This window comes from Mirounga angustirostris, unplaced genomic scaffold, assembly GCF_029215605.1.
Source record: "Mirounga angustirostris isolate CCGP_5_RB_7025 unplaced genomic scaffold, mMirAng1.0.hap1 SCAF_17, whole genome shotgun sequence".
Classification (NCBI taxonomy): domain Eukaryota; kingdom Metazoa; phylum Chordata; class Mammalia; order Carnivora; family Phocidae; genus Mirounga; species Mirounga angustirostris.
The window spans coordinates 28,739,671-28,757,508 of record NW_026991725.1 but is presented as its reverse complement, the minus strand read 5'-3'; the positions used below and the strand labels follow the sequence as shown (position 1 = coordinate 28,757,508).

The 17,838-nt window shown below is 52.3% G+C and overlaps 1 protein-coding gene across 1 annotated transcript; it reads right to left on the bottom strand.

Moving 5' to 3' along the window:
- Positions 1–904: 904 nt before the first annotated feature.
- Positions 905–3,256, bottom strand: FZD2 (frizzled class receptor 2). Its single transcript, XM_045888770.3, has one exon. The coding sequence runs from the start codon at positions 2,722–2,724 to the stop codon at positions 1,027–1,029; it is 1,698 nt and encodes a 565-aa protein (XP_045744726.1). The 5' UTR covers positions 2,725–3,256; the 3' UTR covers positions 905–1,026.
- Between the last annotated feature and the right edge of the window lie 14,582 nt (positions 3,257–17,838).

The window sequence follows — 17,838 nt, the reverse complement described above, 5'->3', positions numbered from 1 at the left end:
TGGGGGGGAGGAAACCCCAACAACAAAAACCTACACATAACACACGAACCAACCTACAAACTTCTAATCTGAATGCCAGAGAAGATATTAGGTTGGGGGGACTGGCAGGGGGGGGGGGGCGGAGGGGGGGCAGCGGCAGGGAGCCAACTACGGGGGAAGGAGAGAGACCCACGGGCATCTCCAAACCCCAACATTTGCGAGCTAAGGCTCCCCCTAAAAATGGAGACAGTCGGGATTGGTACTCAAGGTACTCAAAAAGCACTACAAAGCACTTTCTGCCCACTCCAAGCGCTTAGGGCAGCAAGCTGAAAAGAAGAAAAGTCAAAGAGAATAAAGATGTTCCAGCCTGTAGGAGAGTAGGCCAGTGGGGAGTAGGCCATTCTGCACCCCATCTCACTCGCTGGGTTAGGTCCTCCCCCTACGTCTTCTCTTTTGGGAGTGTTCCAAAGATCGAGTGAAGTAGACAGGACATGTGGGGAGAGAAAGGGAATAACACAAGAAGAATCCAAGTCTTGTTCAGAAATACCCAACAGCTTCCACAGGCCCAGCGTCAGTGAGAAGGCTCACAAATTTGGCTTTGGGAGTTGAATGTAACCAACTTCCAACTCCTCACAGCCAACACCTCTTCCAGGAAGCCCAGCCCTGCCAAAACACCAAAAACTTCGAACCAAAGTAGGCGATGGTGTTTGAAAAGGGCACTGGAGAAAGGAGAGGACCCCCCTCAACGCCTCCTCCTCTCATTCCTCAGACCCGGTGCCCCTTGCCGCCCCCCCCTTTTTTTCCGTTTTTCGTTTAAATAGAAAATATATAATTAAATTTACAAGACTATTTACAGTTTTAATTACAAACCTGATGGGGGTGTTGAACAGAGTTCTCTTTAAAAAGCAACCTAAAAGAGAAATGGTTTCGATTGTTCTTTATTTAAAAAAATAAAATAAGGAGTCTGTAGGAGGCCTCCCCCCACCCCCCGCAGGGGCAAGCCCCGTGCTGGGGACCGCCCCGGGGCCGCGGCGCTGGGGCGGCCCCTCACACGGTGGTCTCGCCGTGCCGGCTGTTGGTGAGACGGGTGTAGAACTTCCTCCACGAGTGCAACGTCTTGCCGGACCAGATCCAGAAGCCCGACGTGATGCCCACGATGAGCGTCATGAGGTATTTGATCATGTAGACGGTGAAGTCGGGCGACATGCGCGGCGTGTAGTGCGCCGGGCACGGGATGGCCAGGCTCTTGCAGTGCTGGCTCACCCACGAGCGCTCCCAGTGCTCTCGAAAGGCCTGCTCGTAGAAGTAGCAGGCGATGACGATGGTCGCGGGCACGGTGTAGAGCACCGAGAAGACGCCGATGCGCACCATCAGCCGCTCCAGCTTCTCCGTCTTGGTGCCGTCGTGCTTCATGATGGTACGGATGCGAAAGAGGGACACGAAACCGGCCAGGAGGAAGGACGTGCCTATGAACAAGTACACGAAGAGCGGCGCCAGCACGAAGCCCCGCAGCGGGTCCAGGCTGTTGAGGCCCACGAAGCACACGCCGCTCAGCAGGTCGCCGTCAATCTGGCCCATGGCCAGGATCGTGATGGTCTTGACGGCCGGCACGGCCCACGCGGCCAGGTGGAAGTACTGCGAGTTGGCCTCGATGGCCTCGTGGCCCCACTTCATGCCCGCCGCCAGGAACCAAGTGAGCGACAGGATGACCCACCAGATGGAACTGGCCATGCTGAAGAAGTAGAGCATCATAAAGAGGATGGTGCAGCCCTCCTTCTTGGTGCCCTGCACTACCGTGCGGTAGCCGTCCTCGGAAAAGCGCTCGTTGCACACGACGCGCTCCTGGAGCACGAAGCCCGCGATGTAGGCCACCGAAACCATAGTGTAGCAGCCGGACAGAAAGATGATGGGTCGCTCCGGGTAGCGGAAGCGCTGCATGTCTACCAGGTACGTCGTGACGGTGAAGAAGGTGGAGGCGCAGCACAGCACCGACCAGGTGAGGATCCAGAGGCGCGCAAAGCGCGTCTCCTCCTGCGAGAAGAACATGGAGCCGTCGGGCCGCGCGGGCTCGCAGGGCGCCGCGCAGTCGCGCTCGCCCAGGAACTTGTAGCTGAGATAGGACGGCACCTTGAGGACGCGCGGGCAGTGGAACGGGTGCTCCAGCGTGGCGTAGCGCGGGGGAGAGCCGCCGCCGCCCGGGCCGCCCGGGGTGCCCCCGGCCCCCGGCTGCAGGCCCGGCGGGGGCGCGGTGGTGAGCAGCGCGGGCGTGCCGTCCTCAGAGTGGTTCTGGCCCACGCAGATCTGCTCGGCGCCGTGGCGCGGAAAGTGCTCGCAGCGCAGGCGCTCGGGCCACTGGAAGCCGAACTTGTTCATGAGCGCCTCGCAGCCCTGGCGCGCGCGCTCGCAGATGGAGCGGCACGGCGGGATGGCCTGCTCCAGCACGGTGCACACGGGTGCGTACATGGAGCACAAGAAGAAGCGCAGCTCGGGGGAGCACTGCACCTTCACCAGCGGGTAGAACTGGTGCACCTCCAGGCCCGCGTCCTCCTGGTTCGTGTGGCCCAGAAGGTTGGGCATGATGGTCTGGTTGTAGGCGATGTCCGTGCACAGAGGGATGGAGATGGGCTGGCAGAAGCCGTGGTCTGGGATGGAGATGCCCTTCTCCCCGTGGAACTGGGCCGGCCCGGCGGCGGGCAGCAGCAGCAGCGGCAGCAGCAGGCGGGGCAGGGCGCTGCGGGGCCGCATGCTGGCCGCCGCCCCCCACTCGGCTCCCGGGCGCCCCCCGCCCCCGCCCCCAGGCCCGAGACCGCGCGCCTTCCCCGCCGCCGCCTCGCCGCCGCCTCCCGCGCCTCTTTGCAAAGTTTGCTGGCGGCCGCAGAGTTGGGGAGGCCGGGCGGGGGAGGGGGGCGGCGCGCCTGCCGGCTAGCTCGCCGCGGTCCGACTGAGCCGCCCGAGACACCGCGCGCGGCGTGCCCTCTCTCCTCTTCTTCCTCCTCCTCTCGCCTCTCCCCTCCCTTCTCCGCCCAGCGACTCCTTTGTGCGTTCCTCCAGCCCTCACCTCGGCCTCTCCGATCCCAATTAGTCGGTTTCAAGGGGGCCCCCGCCGGCGGCCCCGCCCTCCTCTCAGCCCCCCAAAAAAGGGATCCTTGAAACCGCCCCGTCGAGCTCTAAGCACCATCCCAAAATGTGCTCTCGGCCAATCAGATTTAAACCCCAGGACCAGCCCCGAGGGCTGGATTGGTCGACCACAACATAATGAGATCAGAAACCAGATGCCAACAAAACTTCCCCCCCGCCTTTTGCTTTTTAAAGAGACAAGCTATTATTATATTAAGGGCTGTTTGCCCAGCACGGGATTTCTCCGGAGTCGTGGCTGCGAGATCCGGAGACACACATTCCCCAGAACTGCGGCAGACCCAAGCCACTCAGCCCTGGATCACTCTTCTTCTGGGGGGCTAAGGCGCTCTCCCCGGTAGGGACTCTTTAAATCCTTGCCTCCGCCCCTGCTCCTAGAACCCCACCTATTCCAGTCCAGTTTTTCAAATCAAGTGAAAAACCTCAAGTTTGAGAAAATGTTTAAGAGAGAGAAAGACTTAAAAACGAGCGGCTCACAAAGACTTTTCTCCAGCTCCTTCTCAAGGAGTCCAGACAAAAGTTTCACCTCACCCAGTACGTAGACCCCTAGGAGTTGGCCTCGCCCCTCCCCCTTAAACACACCCTTAAATAACCCTCTGAAAAATGAGAGCCTGTCTCTTTAAGAGCCTCTTAAAGGGGCCTGGACTCCGGGGCGTAATTGCCCCGTAGCGAGCACAAAGGAGCCCATTATGGTTCTTTGTGTTCGGTGGCACCTCAAAGTGAGAAAACTCAGGAACTTAGAGGCCCAGAGCTGGAGGGTTGGGGCGGGGGTGGAAGGGGGAGAGGTGAAGGAGAATGGCCCAGAGCTGCGGCTTCTCCCTCCCCCTTCTTCCGAGGCAAATCTTAATTATGCAAAGTAAAGTTTAGTTGCCATAACGAGGAGGTCTTAATCGAAAGTTAATGGTGGGGGGTGGGGGGTGACGGGCAGTTTTGAGTGAAGAGATGACTCTCTTAGGCCGTTTGGGGGCATTTTCCTCCTCTCTCCCCACCCCTGCCTCCGCCCCCTAAAAGCTTCCAGATACTGTCTCCTGGGAGAGAGAGGGGAGCTTTACCCAAACCTTAAGTGATTCCACACCAGAAAGAGGTGGAGTGTGTGGCGAGGGAGAGGCTGGGGGGTTGTGGTGGATTACCCACCCCTCCCCCCATCTCTCACCTGGTTGGGGATGGGTGGTGGCGGCCTGAAGGGTTCCTACTAGTTTAGAAGGGCCTTCTTATTTTCCCGTCCTAGGATTTTAAATTTGGGAAGGGGTTGGGAGGAGGGGGGGGCGGTGAGGATAGGAGGGATTTGCATGTAAATCTCCAGGGCCTGATACTGGATGATGGATCAATTATTTCTACCGTCTCTTCCAAGGGAAGGGGGAGGGTACTTAAAAAGAAAAAAGAAAATTGAGTTTTGAAAACCCTTTTGCTTCTCAGTACAAACCAAGTCATCCCAGCCTGGTGAGCTGTTTCCTGCTGCAATCTAGAAAAGTGTTGCTTTACAAACCAAACAGAAACAACAACAAAAGAAATTTGAGAGAAAGAAAGAAGAAAGGAATAGGCAGAAGAAAAAAAAATTCTAAGTAGGTACATACAACAGATCCAGGTTTGACAGGATTCGAATTTTTTTTTTCCTGGATTGAATGATAAACAGGTTTTCAAGTTCTTTACAATATGAAAATGTTCCTTATTGTATCCTGGAGAAGTTGCCTTTTCACTACTTTAGGAAGAATATTTTCCTTCAAATCAGGGGGATGCGCTTTTTGCTCTCCATTCCATTTCCAGTTCACCCTGAAATCCACTTGGTTATAGAGCAGTCTGGGGAGGGGAAAGTTGTACTCTGGGGGCCCAAACCACACCTGAGGTGCTCCTCCTTCAGATCTCCCCCTCCCTGTGTATGCCTGCACTTCTCTAGAGTGGGACCAAGCCTCTGAGCTGAGCAGGGAAAACAAAAATGAGTAAGACAGGCTCCTACTCTCCATTCAGGAAGCTCACCGTCTAATAGGAAATTGAGAGTCGATCTGCAATAGAAATGCAGCATCTTCAATTTCCTTCCACGACAAACCTGTTTTCCTGCCCTGGGGCCAGTTTTGAGTGACAGTTATCTCTTCCCCAGCCACGCACACAAAGGGGGAACTGGATGGGGAGAAAAGAAATCATAGGCATTCTTTTATTCACTCAGAAAAGCGTTCATTCCTTCAACACACTTTTATTGAGTCTTCTCCTAATTTCAAACCACTGTGATAGTGCTGCGGGGGAATGCAGAGGAAATGGCAGCATCCCTGTCCTTCAGGAGTTTAGGGTATCCCGGAAGAATAGTCATTCTATTGAATGAAATGAAATCACAATATTTCATGATTACTCTTGCCTTTTCGTGTGAGGATCTGGAGTGTGAACAGGACCAGAACCTACATCTTCAGATTTCAGGTTTATCCACCCCACCTTCCACGCCACAAACCCACCTTTTAACGGCAGGAGATCTGTAACTAAAGGCAATTAACAGATTCTCTCAGTTTAAACACTAGATGATATCATTTGATAGATACGACACTTAATTCTGATTTTTTTTTTTTTTTAATTAGCTTGAGCACTGACCTGGACCTGATCCCTAACTTGGATAGTCATTTCACTTCTTTGAACCTTAGGTTCACCATCTGCAAAGTGGGAATGAGCCAGCAGATTTTTAAAATACGAGACTACACATCCAAAGTAATTTCATAATAACAGGAATAAATTTTATAATTATGAAGAACCTTTCAAAACAGGAAGTTACATGAATTAAATACTTACTCAGCAAACATCCTTGGATACACACATGGTAACTACTACCATTTATTGAGCTCTTACTGAGCACTGCACACATATTATGTGTATCCCCACACAGTAGGTATTGCATTGTGTTTATGGATGAAGAAACTACAATTGAAAATAAAATAAAATTCATTCATTCATTCAAGATGAAGAATCTGACCTTAGATGAGATTTGACAACTTTCTCAAGGTCACAAAGTGTCAGAGCTGAGATTTAAACCCAGGCCTGCTTGGCTCTTAAAGCTGTATTCTGTCCCCTACACCACACAGCCCCTGATGTCTTATAAGAATTATGTGCTTTTAAGGGCGCCTGGGTGGCTCAGTTGGTTAAGCGACTGTCTTCGGCTCAGGTCATGATCCCGGAGTCCCGGGATCGAGTCCCGGGATCGAGTCCCGGGATCGAGTCCCGCATCGGGCTCCCTGCTCAGTGGGGAGTCTGCTTCTCCCTCTGACCCTCCCCCTTCTCATGCTCTATCTCATTCTCTCTCAAATAAATAAATAAAAATCTTTATAAAAAAAAAGAATTATGTGCTTTTATGCACTTAACAACTAGGTATTGATCACCAGACCCAACCCCTGTTCCTGTGCAGTTTATGTTCTAGTGGGAGAGGGAGACACATTCATCGTATGTCACTTAAATGGATGCAAAATTGCCACAGGATTCAGTGCTATGGAGGGAAAGTCGATGCTTTGGCAGCATAATACAGGAGGGAATCGGACTGAGTTGGGGAGGGCAGTGGAGGACTGTGTAGTTGTAGTGAGAAGTAAAATAGAATGAGGTAAAGAGAACCCAGATCTACAGGGCCTTGCAGACCATGTGTAAGGTGTTAGGTATAGAAATATGAACCTACCATCTCAAGGTGGGGATAGGCATTCCAGACAGAGGGAATGGCACGTGCAAGGGTGTGGTGAGATCAAATGGATGGAATGGGCAGGAAGCACAAGTATACACAAATTTGGCCCTGTTGGAGCCCTGTGTGGGAGACTGATGGCAGAGGAGATTTTAAATAAGCAGGGACCCTAGAAATTGTGCACCCAATCTGGACTCTTGCCGGTAGAGATACGCTGAAGTGTGGGGAAGGGAAATAGTCATGCCTATGCTTTATTTTTTTTTAAAGATTTTCTTTATTTGTGAGAGAGAGAGAGTGAGCACAAGCAGGGGGAGCAGCAGAGGGAGAGGGAGCAGGCTCCCCGCTGAGCAGGGAGCCCCATGCGGGACTAGATCCCAGGACGCTGGGATCATGACCTGAGCCGAAGGCAGACGCTCAACCAACTGAGCCACCCAGGCGTCCCCATGCCTAAGCTTTAGATAGCGCATTTGGGCAGCGGTGGGCAGCATGACTTGGCTGAGTCAGAGATACGAGTTAGGAATAGCTTACAAGAGTCAGGGCAAGAGATGTTGAGGGCATCCATTGAACTGAGGCCGTATAGTTGGAGAGAAGAGAGAGTAAGGGAGGAGGCCAACCAAGGTGTCTGACCAAGATGCCCTGATGTCATTAACGAAGCTAGGAAATGCGGAACAGGATGCATAATGAGCACAGGTGAGCTGGTCTAAGCTGATGGTACATCCAACGGAAGGTGTCCAGAAAACAGGTGGCTATCCTAACCCAGGGGCCAGGAGGGAGCTCTGGGCTAGAGTCAGATCTGGTAACTTTATTCTATGGTTGTAGCTATGGGGGTGCTTAAGATCACCCAGAAAAGGTGGATTGGGTGGGAAGACCAAAGCTTTGGAGATACCAACATTGAGGACCAGGAGCTGAGGAGGAGGGAGAAGGAGAAGGAGCGGTGGGGCCAGAAGAAAGTCTAGCCAACATGTGAATGTCATGGGCTTGCTGACACTGAGAGCCTCAGGTCGGTTGAACATGAACAGTTGAACACAGCTTGTTTCAGTTGTGACAATTAAATGAGGTAGAGTATGGCACTCACTTGACCTGATACTAGGCTAAAAGCTTGAAAAATAATAGCTCTTGGGTTTTTTTTTTAAGATTTTATTTATTTATTTGACAGAGAGAGACACAGCGAGAGAGAGGGAACACAGCAGGGGGGAGTGGGAAAGGGAGAAGCAGGCTTCCCGCCGAGCAGGGAGCCCGATGCGGGGCTCGATCCCAGGACCCTGGGATCATGACCTGAGCCGAAGGCAGACGCCCAACGACTGAGCCACCCAGGCAGCCCAATAGCTCTTGTTTTTAATTCAACAAATTTGTGAACACCTACTAGTTGCAAAGCAGACAAAGTCTATAGAGACCTAGGTTCCAGCTTCAGGAAATTTAGGGTCTAGGGGGTGACAGTCTGCCATGTGCTGCAGAGAGCAGATGCTGTTCAGCCCTGAGGAACATTTCTGGTTGGTCTTGGGCTTCTGCAGTAGGATGGGAGCCCAGATGTCCCCAGTGCACAGTGCCAATACCACTTCTCCAAATCATGAGGCACTGCTGTCAATCACCTCTCAAGTTACAAACCCTTGCATCTGGGATAATTGTTGAATGCCCACTGTAATGACGCTCTGCACTCCCGTTTCGTGGGATGGTCTGCTAGAGCAGAAATCTCAACCTGACAGAACAGAGCAAAGAGCCTGTAGAGAGGAAAGAAACCTGGTCTGGGGCTCAGAATGTTGGGGCTGTGGGTTTGGCTCCACCCCGCATCTGCCGAGTGACCTTAGGCAAGTCAACTTACCTTCCTTAGCTTCAGCTCCCTCATTGGTAGAAGGGGATCATAAAAACATTTATTGATTTTTACCTTTGGGCCAGATATAGGGAGCTGTGAGAATCATATGTTTGGGTCATGGAAACTGTCCTTGCTCAAAAGGCTTGCAGATAAGTGAAAAGACAGCCTAGTTTGCAATATCCAGCACACCATGGGCATGCTCAGAGACAGCACAGGGAACTTCTCATGGCTAAGGGGCTTTGCCCAGGGCTCCCCACTCTTACACAAAAATCCTCATGTCTCTGGCCTTTCATTTTCTTTCTTCTTTTTTTTTTTAAAAAGATTTTATTTACTTATTTGACAGAGAGAGACACAGCGAGAGAGGGAACACAAGCAGGGAGAGTGGGAGAGGGAGAAGCAGGCTTCCCGGGGAGTGGGGAGCCCAATGCGGGGCTCGATCCCAGGACTCTGGGATCATGACCTGAGCCGAAGGCAGACGCTTAACGACTGAGCCACCCAGGTGCCGCTGGCCTTTCATTTCCAAGGGAAAAAGTTCAGGTAATTGCATGCATCCCTGTCTCCTTGCTTCTTTCCCATTAGAACCCCTGCCTTCCAGAGGAATCATCCCCCCCCAGCAAAGTTACACATCCTTTCTTCGTTTCCTCAATCCTGGGTCAGTGTTCTTTCCCTCCCGAAGCACTGAGTTCCCTCCATCCTAAAGCGTCAGTGGTGTGTATCTGTTCAGGAGGGAAGGACGGAGGAAGAGAACTTAATTTCAGATACTTTGAATCTCAAAGGTTTTATTCTCTAAGCAAAAATACTCTCAATGGGGAAAACAGGTTTGAGCCTTTAGAGAATCTACTTGGCTACGCCTCCCCTAGCCCACAAGGTATCTTTCTCTGCTGTGCAAGAATCTTCCTTTTCCTCCTCTCTCCCGAGCCTGGCCACCAAGACCTGGAATCTGCCTTCAGGTGAGATGCCGAATTTCCTCTTCCTGAACTTTATCCTCCATTTAGCTCTCAGGGAACCAACCCTTAGAAATGGGCCTCAGAATAATCAGGTCTAGGACTCCCAGAGCCCCCACTTCCTGCCCACTTGTAGGTCCGTTTTGGTGCACTTCGCCCCATTCCCTGCCAAGTTCCAAGGCTGCTCCCTGGCTCTGGGGACCGGGGGGGGGGGGGGGGGGACGACTTAGCAGAGTACAGCTCTTAGGCCCTTTATCTCTCTAGCACCCTTCCCCAAGGTCTCTGGATTGCAAAATGGGCCATAAAAGGATTAAACAGATATAACAGATGATCTGTTAATTAAGGACTTTAATTAGCCCAGGCCTAGGCCAAGCAAGAGCAAAGGTGTGGGCTGCTCAGAGCAGACTGGGGGAAACAAAGCTGGAAAATCAGTGTTGAGTTTGGTTAGTGAGGTTCTTGGGGATGACTCCTGCCTTCTTGGTCCTGGAAATAAGCATCTCTGGGAGTGAATGAGTCAGATATTTTGTCTCCTGGAACCTTCTAGGACCTAATGCCAAGAAGAGAGGAATGGGAGAGCCTGAATCATAGGCTTGCAGATGCAGAGGAGTCCTCAGGGGTGATGGGGGTGGGGGATGCTCGCTTGGGGAAGGATGAGCAAGATAGGTTTGCTTCCCCAGTGGGGTTCCCTGCTGCTCCAGCAGAGCGCGTCTTTCTGCTACTGGCCGCACCCCATCTCCTAACTTGCTCTCTTTTCCCTCATTCTTCCTTTCTTTTCACTCTCCCTGGTCCCCTTTACTTCTCCCAGAATTTCTCTCATTTTCCTCCAGGCTGGGCCACCTCACCCCCTCCCCTTTCTCTTTCCTGTAACTTAAGCTGTAGTTGGGAGTTGGAGGAGCTGGGCTGGTTTGAAAGGAGGCCCCAGTGCTTTTCAGGGAGGAATTGAAACCATGGAGCTGGGGGTGAGGGGAGGCAGAGGGGGAGGGGGCGGCTTGAGAAATCAAAGCGCCTGCAGCTCCATCTGGGAAACCAACTTTGATTTACTAGCAAGGACCTGGCTCTCTAACACCCCCCCCCCTTTCCCTGGACTTTGCTTTGTGGTGATAACTGGGGTTGGGGGTGGGCTGACTCCCTCCCCCAGCCTGAAAGCCTGTTCTTCTCCTGGGAGAACCAGCCCGAGGAGGCAGGCGCAGGAGGTCCTGGCTAAGTAGGGCTGCAGAAGCTTCTCAAGGGGGCCCTGGGTGTCTGGAGCTGGGTGTAGAAGGGGACCCCTGGGAAGGAGGAAAGGTCCTCAGCCCAGGCTGCCTAGCCCCGCAGACTTGGCCCTCCCCAGAGATGTGGGGCTGGTTGGGGAGTGTGGCCAAGAGAAGGCCAAGGCTTGCCTTCAGAACTGGGGGCTTGGGGGCTGGGCCTGGGGCATAAGAACCAGGAAAACAAAATGACTGAGAAAGAAAAGGAACAGTTTATTTTATTTTATTTTTTTTAAAGATTTTATTTATTTATTTGACAGAGAGAGAAACAGCGAGAGAAGGAACACAAGCAGGGGGAGTGGGAGAGGAAGAAGCAGGCTTCCCGCTGAGCAGGGAGCCCGATGCGGGCCTCAATCCCAGGACTCTGGGACCATGACCTGAGCCGAAGGCAGACGCTTAAAGACTGAGCCACCCAGGCGCCCCAGGAACAGTCTATTTTAACAGATTATTTTGTGTTGCAATTCAGTGTGGGTTACGGACAACACTGCCTTCCGGTGGGGACTTAAGGCCACTCTGGATGGTGGTGCCAGTCCTCTCCTCTCTTCCTCTCCTGTCCCCTCTTTCTGTTTGACCTTGCTCCTTGTCTATCAAATCCTTAAACTCCCCAAGGTTTAAGGTGCTCTCTCACCTCTGCAATCAACATAGGGTCCCAAGGGTCCTGAACACCAGGGCCAGGGTGGAAAGAGAAGACACAGTGAGTCACAGCTATGAAAAGTGCTTGTAATTGTTGCTGATGGACCACCTAGTCTTCTGGGGTGCTGGTGGTGTTGGTGGGGGGCTTAAATCCCTAGACTCCTGGGTTCCAGCAGAGCACCTCCCCCTGCACCCCCACCTCACTGGCATTTTTCAGGGTTCAAGCATCCAATCTTCCGAACCAGCTCTCAGGAAGGAGAGGAAGGAGCTAATTTGGCTCATTGAGCCCCTGACAAATCGAACTTTTGCAGAGCTCACAGTACTATGTGGAATTGCCCCATCAGAGCTCCTGCCCCAGGACAATGTTCCTGAAAGCCTGAGGTTCCACAGGCATCAGAATCATGGAAGAAGGGGCTCTGGGACAGGATTTGCCTATTAGAAATACAGATTCCTGGGTCCTCCCAATAATCGGAATTTATAATCCCCCAGTGATTCTTATGCACGCTCCAGAGCTCTCGGCTTTCCAGAGCACTCAATTAGCTTTCCGAGCCCTGGGTAATCTTGGCAGCTGCCCAGTCTTGCTCTGTCCCCTACTCCAAACTCATTCAACACGCTTTCAAAGTCTAACCCCAGTGTAGCTTTCCAGTGTTAACTTCCACCACCCTTGCCCCAGTGCGCTGGACAAGATGGACTGGCCTGCAGCATCCATTCCCACCTCCTTCTAGGTACTTTCCTGTACTACAGAGGTTAGAAAGCCAAAAAACTCATCTCTTAGCCTCCCTTGCAGCTAGGGGTCCGGATGCAAAGTGCATTCATTCGGGATTTGGAAATTCAAGGGAGATGAGGCCACGATCTTCCTGCTCTATTTCTGCTGGCAGGCCAGGTCCTGGGAACAAGGTGCACCCCGTGTTCAGCGTCTGTGGCAGGAGTAGAAGCTGGGTGCTGATTCCTGTGGGGCTACAGGGTTGCGTCCATGACCTTCATTCCAGTGGTAGCTTCATCATTCTCCCTACCTGACTGGGGCAGAGGTAGCCGTTCCTCCTGGAGGCTCATTTCTGGGGCTTCATTATAAAGTCTGTTCTTCCAGTCCACCTAACATTTTTTTTTTTTTAAAGATTTTATTTATTTCTTTATGAGAGAGAGCATGAGCCAGGGGGAAAGGTAGAAGGGGAAGCAGACTCCCCACCGAGCAGGGAGCCCAATGCAGGGCTCGATCCCAGGACCCTGGGATCATGACCTGAGCCGAAGGCAGACGCTTAACCCACTGAGCCACCCGGGTGGCCCACCATCTAACAATTCTGCAAGTGCCTATTTCCCTGTTGTCCTAGTCTGCTTGGGCTGCCATAACAAAATACCATAGACCAAGTGGCTTCATCGACAGACATTTATTGTCTCAGTTCTGGAGGCTAAAAGCCCAAGGTCAGGGTAGAGCATGGGTTTGTGCGGGTCTCTCCTGGCTTGCAGGTGGCTGCCTTCTCACTGTGTTCACAGGGCCTGTCTCTGCAGAATTAATGACCTTCTAAAAGGTCATCTCTAAATACATTCACTATTTTTTAAAAATAAAGATTCCATTTATTCATTTGAGACAGAGAGAGAGAGAACATGAGCGGGAGGGGGGGGAGGGCAGAGAGAGGGAGAAACAGACTCCCCACGGAGCAGGGAGCCCAACACAGGGCCCAACAGAGGGCTCGATCCCAGGACCCTGAGACCATGACCTGAGCTGAAGGCAGATGCTTAACCATCTGAGCCACCCAGGTGCCCCTCTAAATACATTCACTTTGAGGGTTCGGGCCTCAACGTAGGAATGGGGGAGCACAATTCAGTTCATAGCACCTTGTTAAGTATCTGTTTACATAAAGCACCCAGAATGATCTTTTGTTTCTGGTGCGGAATCCTGACTTCACTTGTGAACTAGACAGAGCAGAACGCTTGGTATTTTCATACTCTATGTCCTTGCCCCGCTGGGTTCTTCCTAAAATGCCCTTCCACCGTTGTAAATCCTTCAAGGCTGTTCCTGTGGTGCTTCCCTGATGCCGCTCCCACACTCCTTTCTCTGGGTGCTTATCTTGTGGCATTTAGCACTTGGTATGTCTAACTACCCCCAACTCTCAACAAGATAGTCTCTTGTTGGACACCTGGGTGGCTCAGGTGGTTAAGCATCTGCCTTTGGCTAGGGTTGTGATCCTGGGGTCCTGGGATCGAGTCCTGCCTCGGGCTCCCCGCTCAGCGGGAAGTCTGCTTTTCCCTCTGCTCCTCACTGCCCCCCCATTTGTGCTCTCTCTCTTGCTCTCTCTGACAAATAAATAAATAAAACCTTAAAAAAAAAAAGATAGTCTCTTGAGAACAGAGGCTGCGTCTTAGTTTTTGTCATACCCTACTGCTTATTAATAGGTGGTATATAGTAGGTGCTCAGTAAACATTTGTTAAGCGAATCAATGCCCTCTATAACTAAGACAGGGCCTGAAGAACTCTCTAATGTGAGCAGTCTAGAGATCCAAGTATCCTGGACACCCAGCCCAACGCCCTTACTCTGACTGCTTTGCTCATTTCTGGAACCCACACGTAGGGAGGCAAGAAGCTTAGCTCTGAAGAGAAGTAAGCAAGCTAGGTTTCTAGGGCCCAGGTTTCCCATCCTCCAGTTTTGATAAGATTATTCAATTTCTTGGGCGCCTGGGTGGCTCAGATGGTTAAGCATCTGCCTTCGGCTCAGGTCATGATCCCAGGGTCCTGGGATCGAGTCCCGCATCGGGCTCCCTGCTCCTTGGGAGCCTGCTTCTCCCTCTGCCTCTCTCTCTCTGTCTCTAATGAATAATAAATAAAATCTTTAAAAAAAAAAGATTATTCAATTTCTTGAAGCCATATATATTTAATTGCAAATATGTTTTGGTCCCCAATCTGAGGAGTGAAGGGAAAAACAAATTTGATATAATGGTGGGAACCCATGAAGTAGCCCCAGGAGACTGAAGTGCTCAGGTCCTGGCCTTGGTACTTACTAGCTCTCTGACCTTCAGTGAATCATTTTGCTTCTCTGAGTATCAGTTTCTCCATCTGCAGAATGGGTACAATAAATCTGTCTTTTCCCCCTTAAAGTGAGGATTGAACAAGAAAATGGATTTGAAGGGACAATTGCTTTGGGAAAAGAAGTTTAGTGTGGTACATGCTGTTTTGTAACCTGGAAGCTGAATGTCAACCATAGGTCACCCGGAGAGGCCTGAACACAGGCACACGAGACAGACCTACTGAGACAGTGTGCTGGGGCAGAACACTGGACTCCACAGGCAGAGAGGAGGTTTGAATCTCAGCTCTCTACTTCATTACTACCTTCCCTGGACGGGCCACTCGAGCTCTCTGGAGCTCAGACTCTTCATCTATAAGGTAGGAGGGAGGACCATCTGGGAAGGCCAGATGAAGTTGTGAGTGAGCAGTTAATGGACACTCAATACAAGTCTTTAGTATTTGTTTTCCTCCTTTCCCTAGATGAGGTAAAGACAGCCAAGGAGGAGGTTTTACAGGGAAAGTGGGGCAGATGTCAGACTTCTTAAGACCTGAGGGGTTCAGGATGCTTTCCCCCCGTGGCTGGGTCACTCTGATTAACCCGTGAGGAATTCTGTGGCCTGGGATCTGGCAGTATAGAGGGACAGATATGCTGATGCTGGATTCAAAGAAAAATCTACAGGACTGCAGTGTGGGGGACAAAGTGACAAGTCCTCTTTGCAGCTGGTACTGACCCAGTCACTCTCCAGGCATCCTTCTTTTGATACCCTCCCCAGCTCCTCCAGAGGGTAAGCACCCCAAAAGGCAAAAAACTCACTAGGAAACAAAGAAAGAGATCAGACCTCAGCTGAGCCCTCTAAATGTCTCCTTTAGTTGCGAGGGGCTTTAATGTTGAGACATCTTGGGGGGACCCCAAGGATGGAATTAGGAAAGGCAGGTCCTACCTTGTGGATGGGGGTCATTGGGAGGAGAAGCAAACACTTCCCTCCTCTCTCCAGGAAGCTTCCCTTCCCTGCAGCTGGTGCCCCAAGGATTTCCCCCGCCCCCCTCCACCCCAGGCCCTTCCCTTGGAGAGAGCCTGCTGAGCCTGGAATGAGAAGAATCTGAACTACAAACAGACCTCCCAGAGGCACCCCCAACTCTCCTTTAACCACTCCAAGCCAGCCAAAGCCTGGCTTCCTGGAGTGGGGAGGCTGACTGAGAGGCAGGGCTGGGGTTTGGGCTACAGAGAAGGGGCCAAAGTGGGGTGGGGGTGGGGGCCGTGGGACTTTTTCCTGGAGAAGGAGGGGAGGGAAGGGTGGAGGGCAGAGTAAAGACTAGGCTATACAAGGACTATATTTTCCAAACAAAAAATCAGAATCAGTAGGAATATACTTGCAAGGGCCATGGGATTGGGGAGTTGAAGCCAAGCTTGTCCCAGAATAATCCAAGCTTTGAGGTCTCCGTCCCAGTCACCCCAATACAACACTGGAGGAGAGAAAGAACCCAGTCTGTCCCCTCCCCCCAATGCTCTCTTCCCTTCACTAGGCCTCTCTCTCAGCTTATCTGAAGCAGTTGGTTGGGGTGGGCCAGGGAGGATCTCGTGGGCCCTCCAGGGGCTAGGCTCTCCTAGTCCTCAGTCTGGGCCGCACCGTGAGTTTGAGGAGGCTGTGAATGAACTTTGAGGAGCTGAGGGCTGAGGCTGGAATCAGAGGAAAGATGGAGGGACCAGCCAGAAGGACCAAAGGCACAGAGCCAGAGGTGCCTCTCCTGCCTGCCACATTTCCCCAGACCCTGGCCTCCTGCCCACTGTCCCCTTAGCATCCCTACCCCCACCTGGACCCAGCCTGGGGCTCTGATATGAGTTAGCCAGGGCTGTCTGTGCCCGGGGATGCCCAAGCAGTGTACTAGATGGGGGAAACCTCGAGGAGGTGACCAGGGGGGAGAGGCTGCTGGAGCTGGAAGCTGCTATGGGCGCCATGACCTCTTTGCGGGGGCGCTCCCTCCAGCTTGTATAACACAGCTCCTGCCAAGGGTGGTATAAAAAGGCACAGAGCCCACAGCGGGCTGGGGAAGGCCGCTGAAAAGGCAGCTTAAGGGCTTCCTGCTGAGTGAGAGGGATTAGGGGCCTGTAGGGAGGGAGCCAGGCAGTGAGAAAGGCACTGGCCCAAAGCCAGAGCCCCTTGGCCGAAGGCCTTCTGGGATCAGGATCTGCTGGGTGTCCAGCCGGCAGGGGTCAGCGCTCTCCACCTGGATGAGGTGCTGGGAGAACAGGGCTCCAGCTAGGGCAACACACTGGGATGAGGAGATACATGGGATCCCCAAAATAAAGGGAGGAAGGAAGGGGAGGCAGCACACTTCTAGTCCAGAAAGGAAGGAAAGAGGGAAAGAACTGACTCCACAGCAGTTTCAGCCAAGAGTCTCCCTGCTACCTCCCATCTGAGGTTCCCAGGCTCAGAGGAGAGCAGCTCTCTGCTTCTCAGGGGCCCCAGTGTGGAACAGAATGGAGGGCACCCACCTGGTCCTAAGTCTCCAAGCACGGATTTAGGGGAAGAGCCGAGGTGGCCACCAAGGCAAGCTGGGTAACCCAGAGACCCTGGCAGGGGCCTGGACAACCAGGGCAGGTTGTACCCTGGCCCTGGGCTCCGTTGCCTAATCTGTGAGTTGGGATCTCCAAGACCACACTGTGGAGTGGGAGGAGCCAGGGCGGAGGTGGGTGGGGGAAAGTCAGGGGATCTGACAGCTCCTCTCAGAATTTTCTTTCCACCAGTCCAATGTGAGGAGCAAAGACCTGTTCCACTTACGGTTATTGTCTGAGAGCTGACACATGCATTCTGGAAATTGTAAAGTGCTATACAAATGTGAAGTACCCAGACTTCATTATCCCTGGAGCATGTGTGTGTGTAAAAGGATGGATGTTTCCAGGAAGGGGAGGGAATACACTGAGAGCCAGGGACTGCCCTGCCAGGTACTTTGCATGTCTGTATCTTCACAAGAACTTTAAGGGCATGGTACTGTTGCCCCCATTTTATAGATGAGAAAACTGGAGGCTCAATAAGGTTATGTAATTTCTTGTCCAAGTTTACAGAAGCTCGTAAAACTATGCAACCAAATTAGAAGGCAAGACTCTCCGGTCTTTAAAAGGTTAGGTGGCCCCAGGGTTCCTACGTTTAGAGGATTTCTCCAGAGGTTTGATTCCTTCCCCTCCCTGGCTGGGCTCAGGCTTAGATCCTCCAGACCTTTCCCACTCCCCATAGTACAAAACATTCAGAAGGTTGGCAAAGTGGATGAAGAAGTCTAAAACGGGGCCCAGCTGACCAGATAAGGTCCACGTGGGGCTCCAGTAATGGGTACTTCAAGCTCAGGGCATCCCTGGATCAGGGCTGCCCTGTCTCCCAACTCAGCTGGGCCAGCCCCCTTCTTTGTGCTCAGTTTTTTCCCACAGCCCCGCAAGGCGGGTGCTGGGATCCCAGGCCC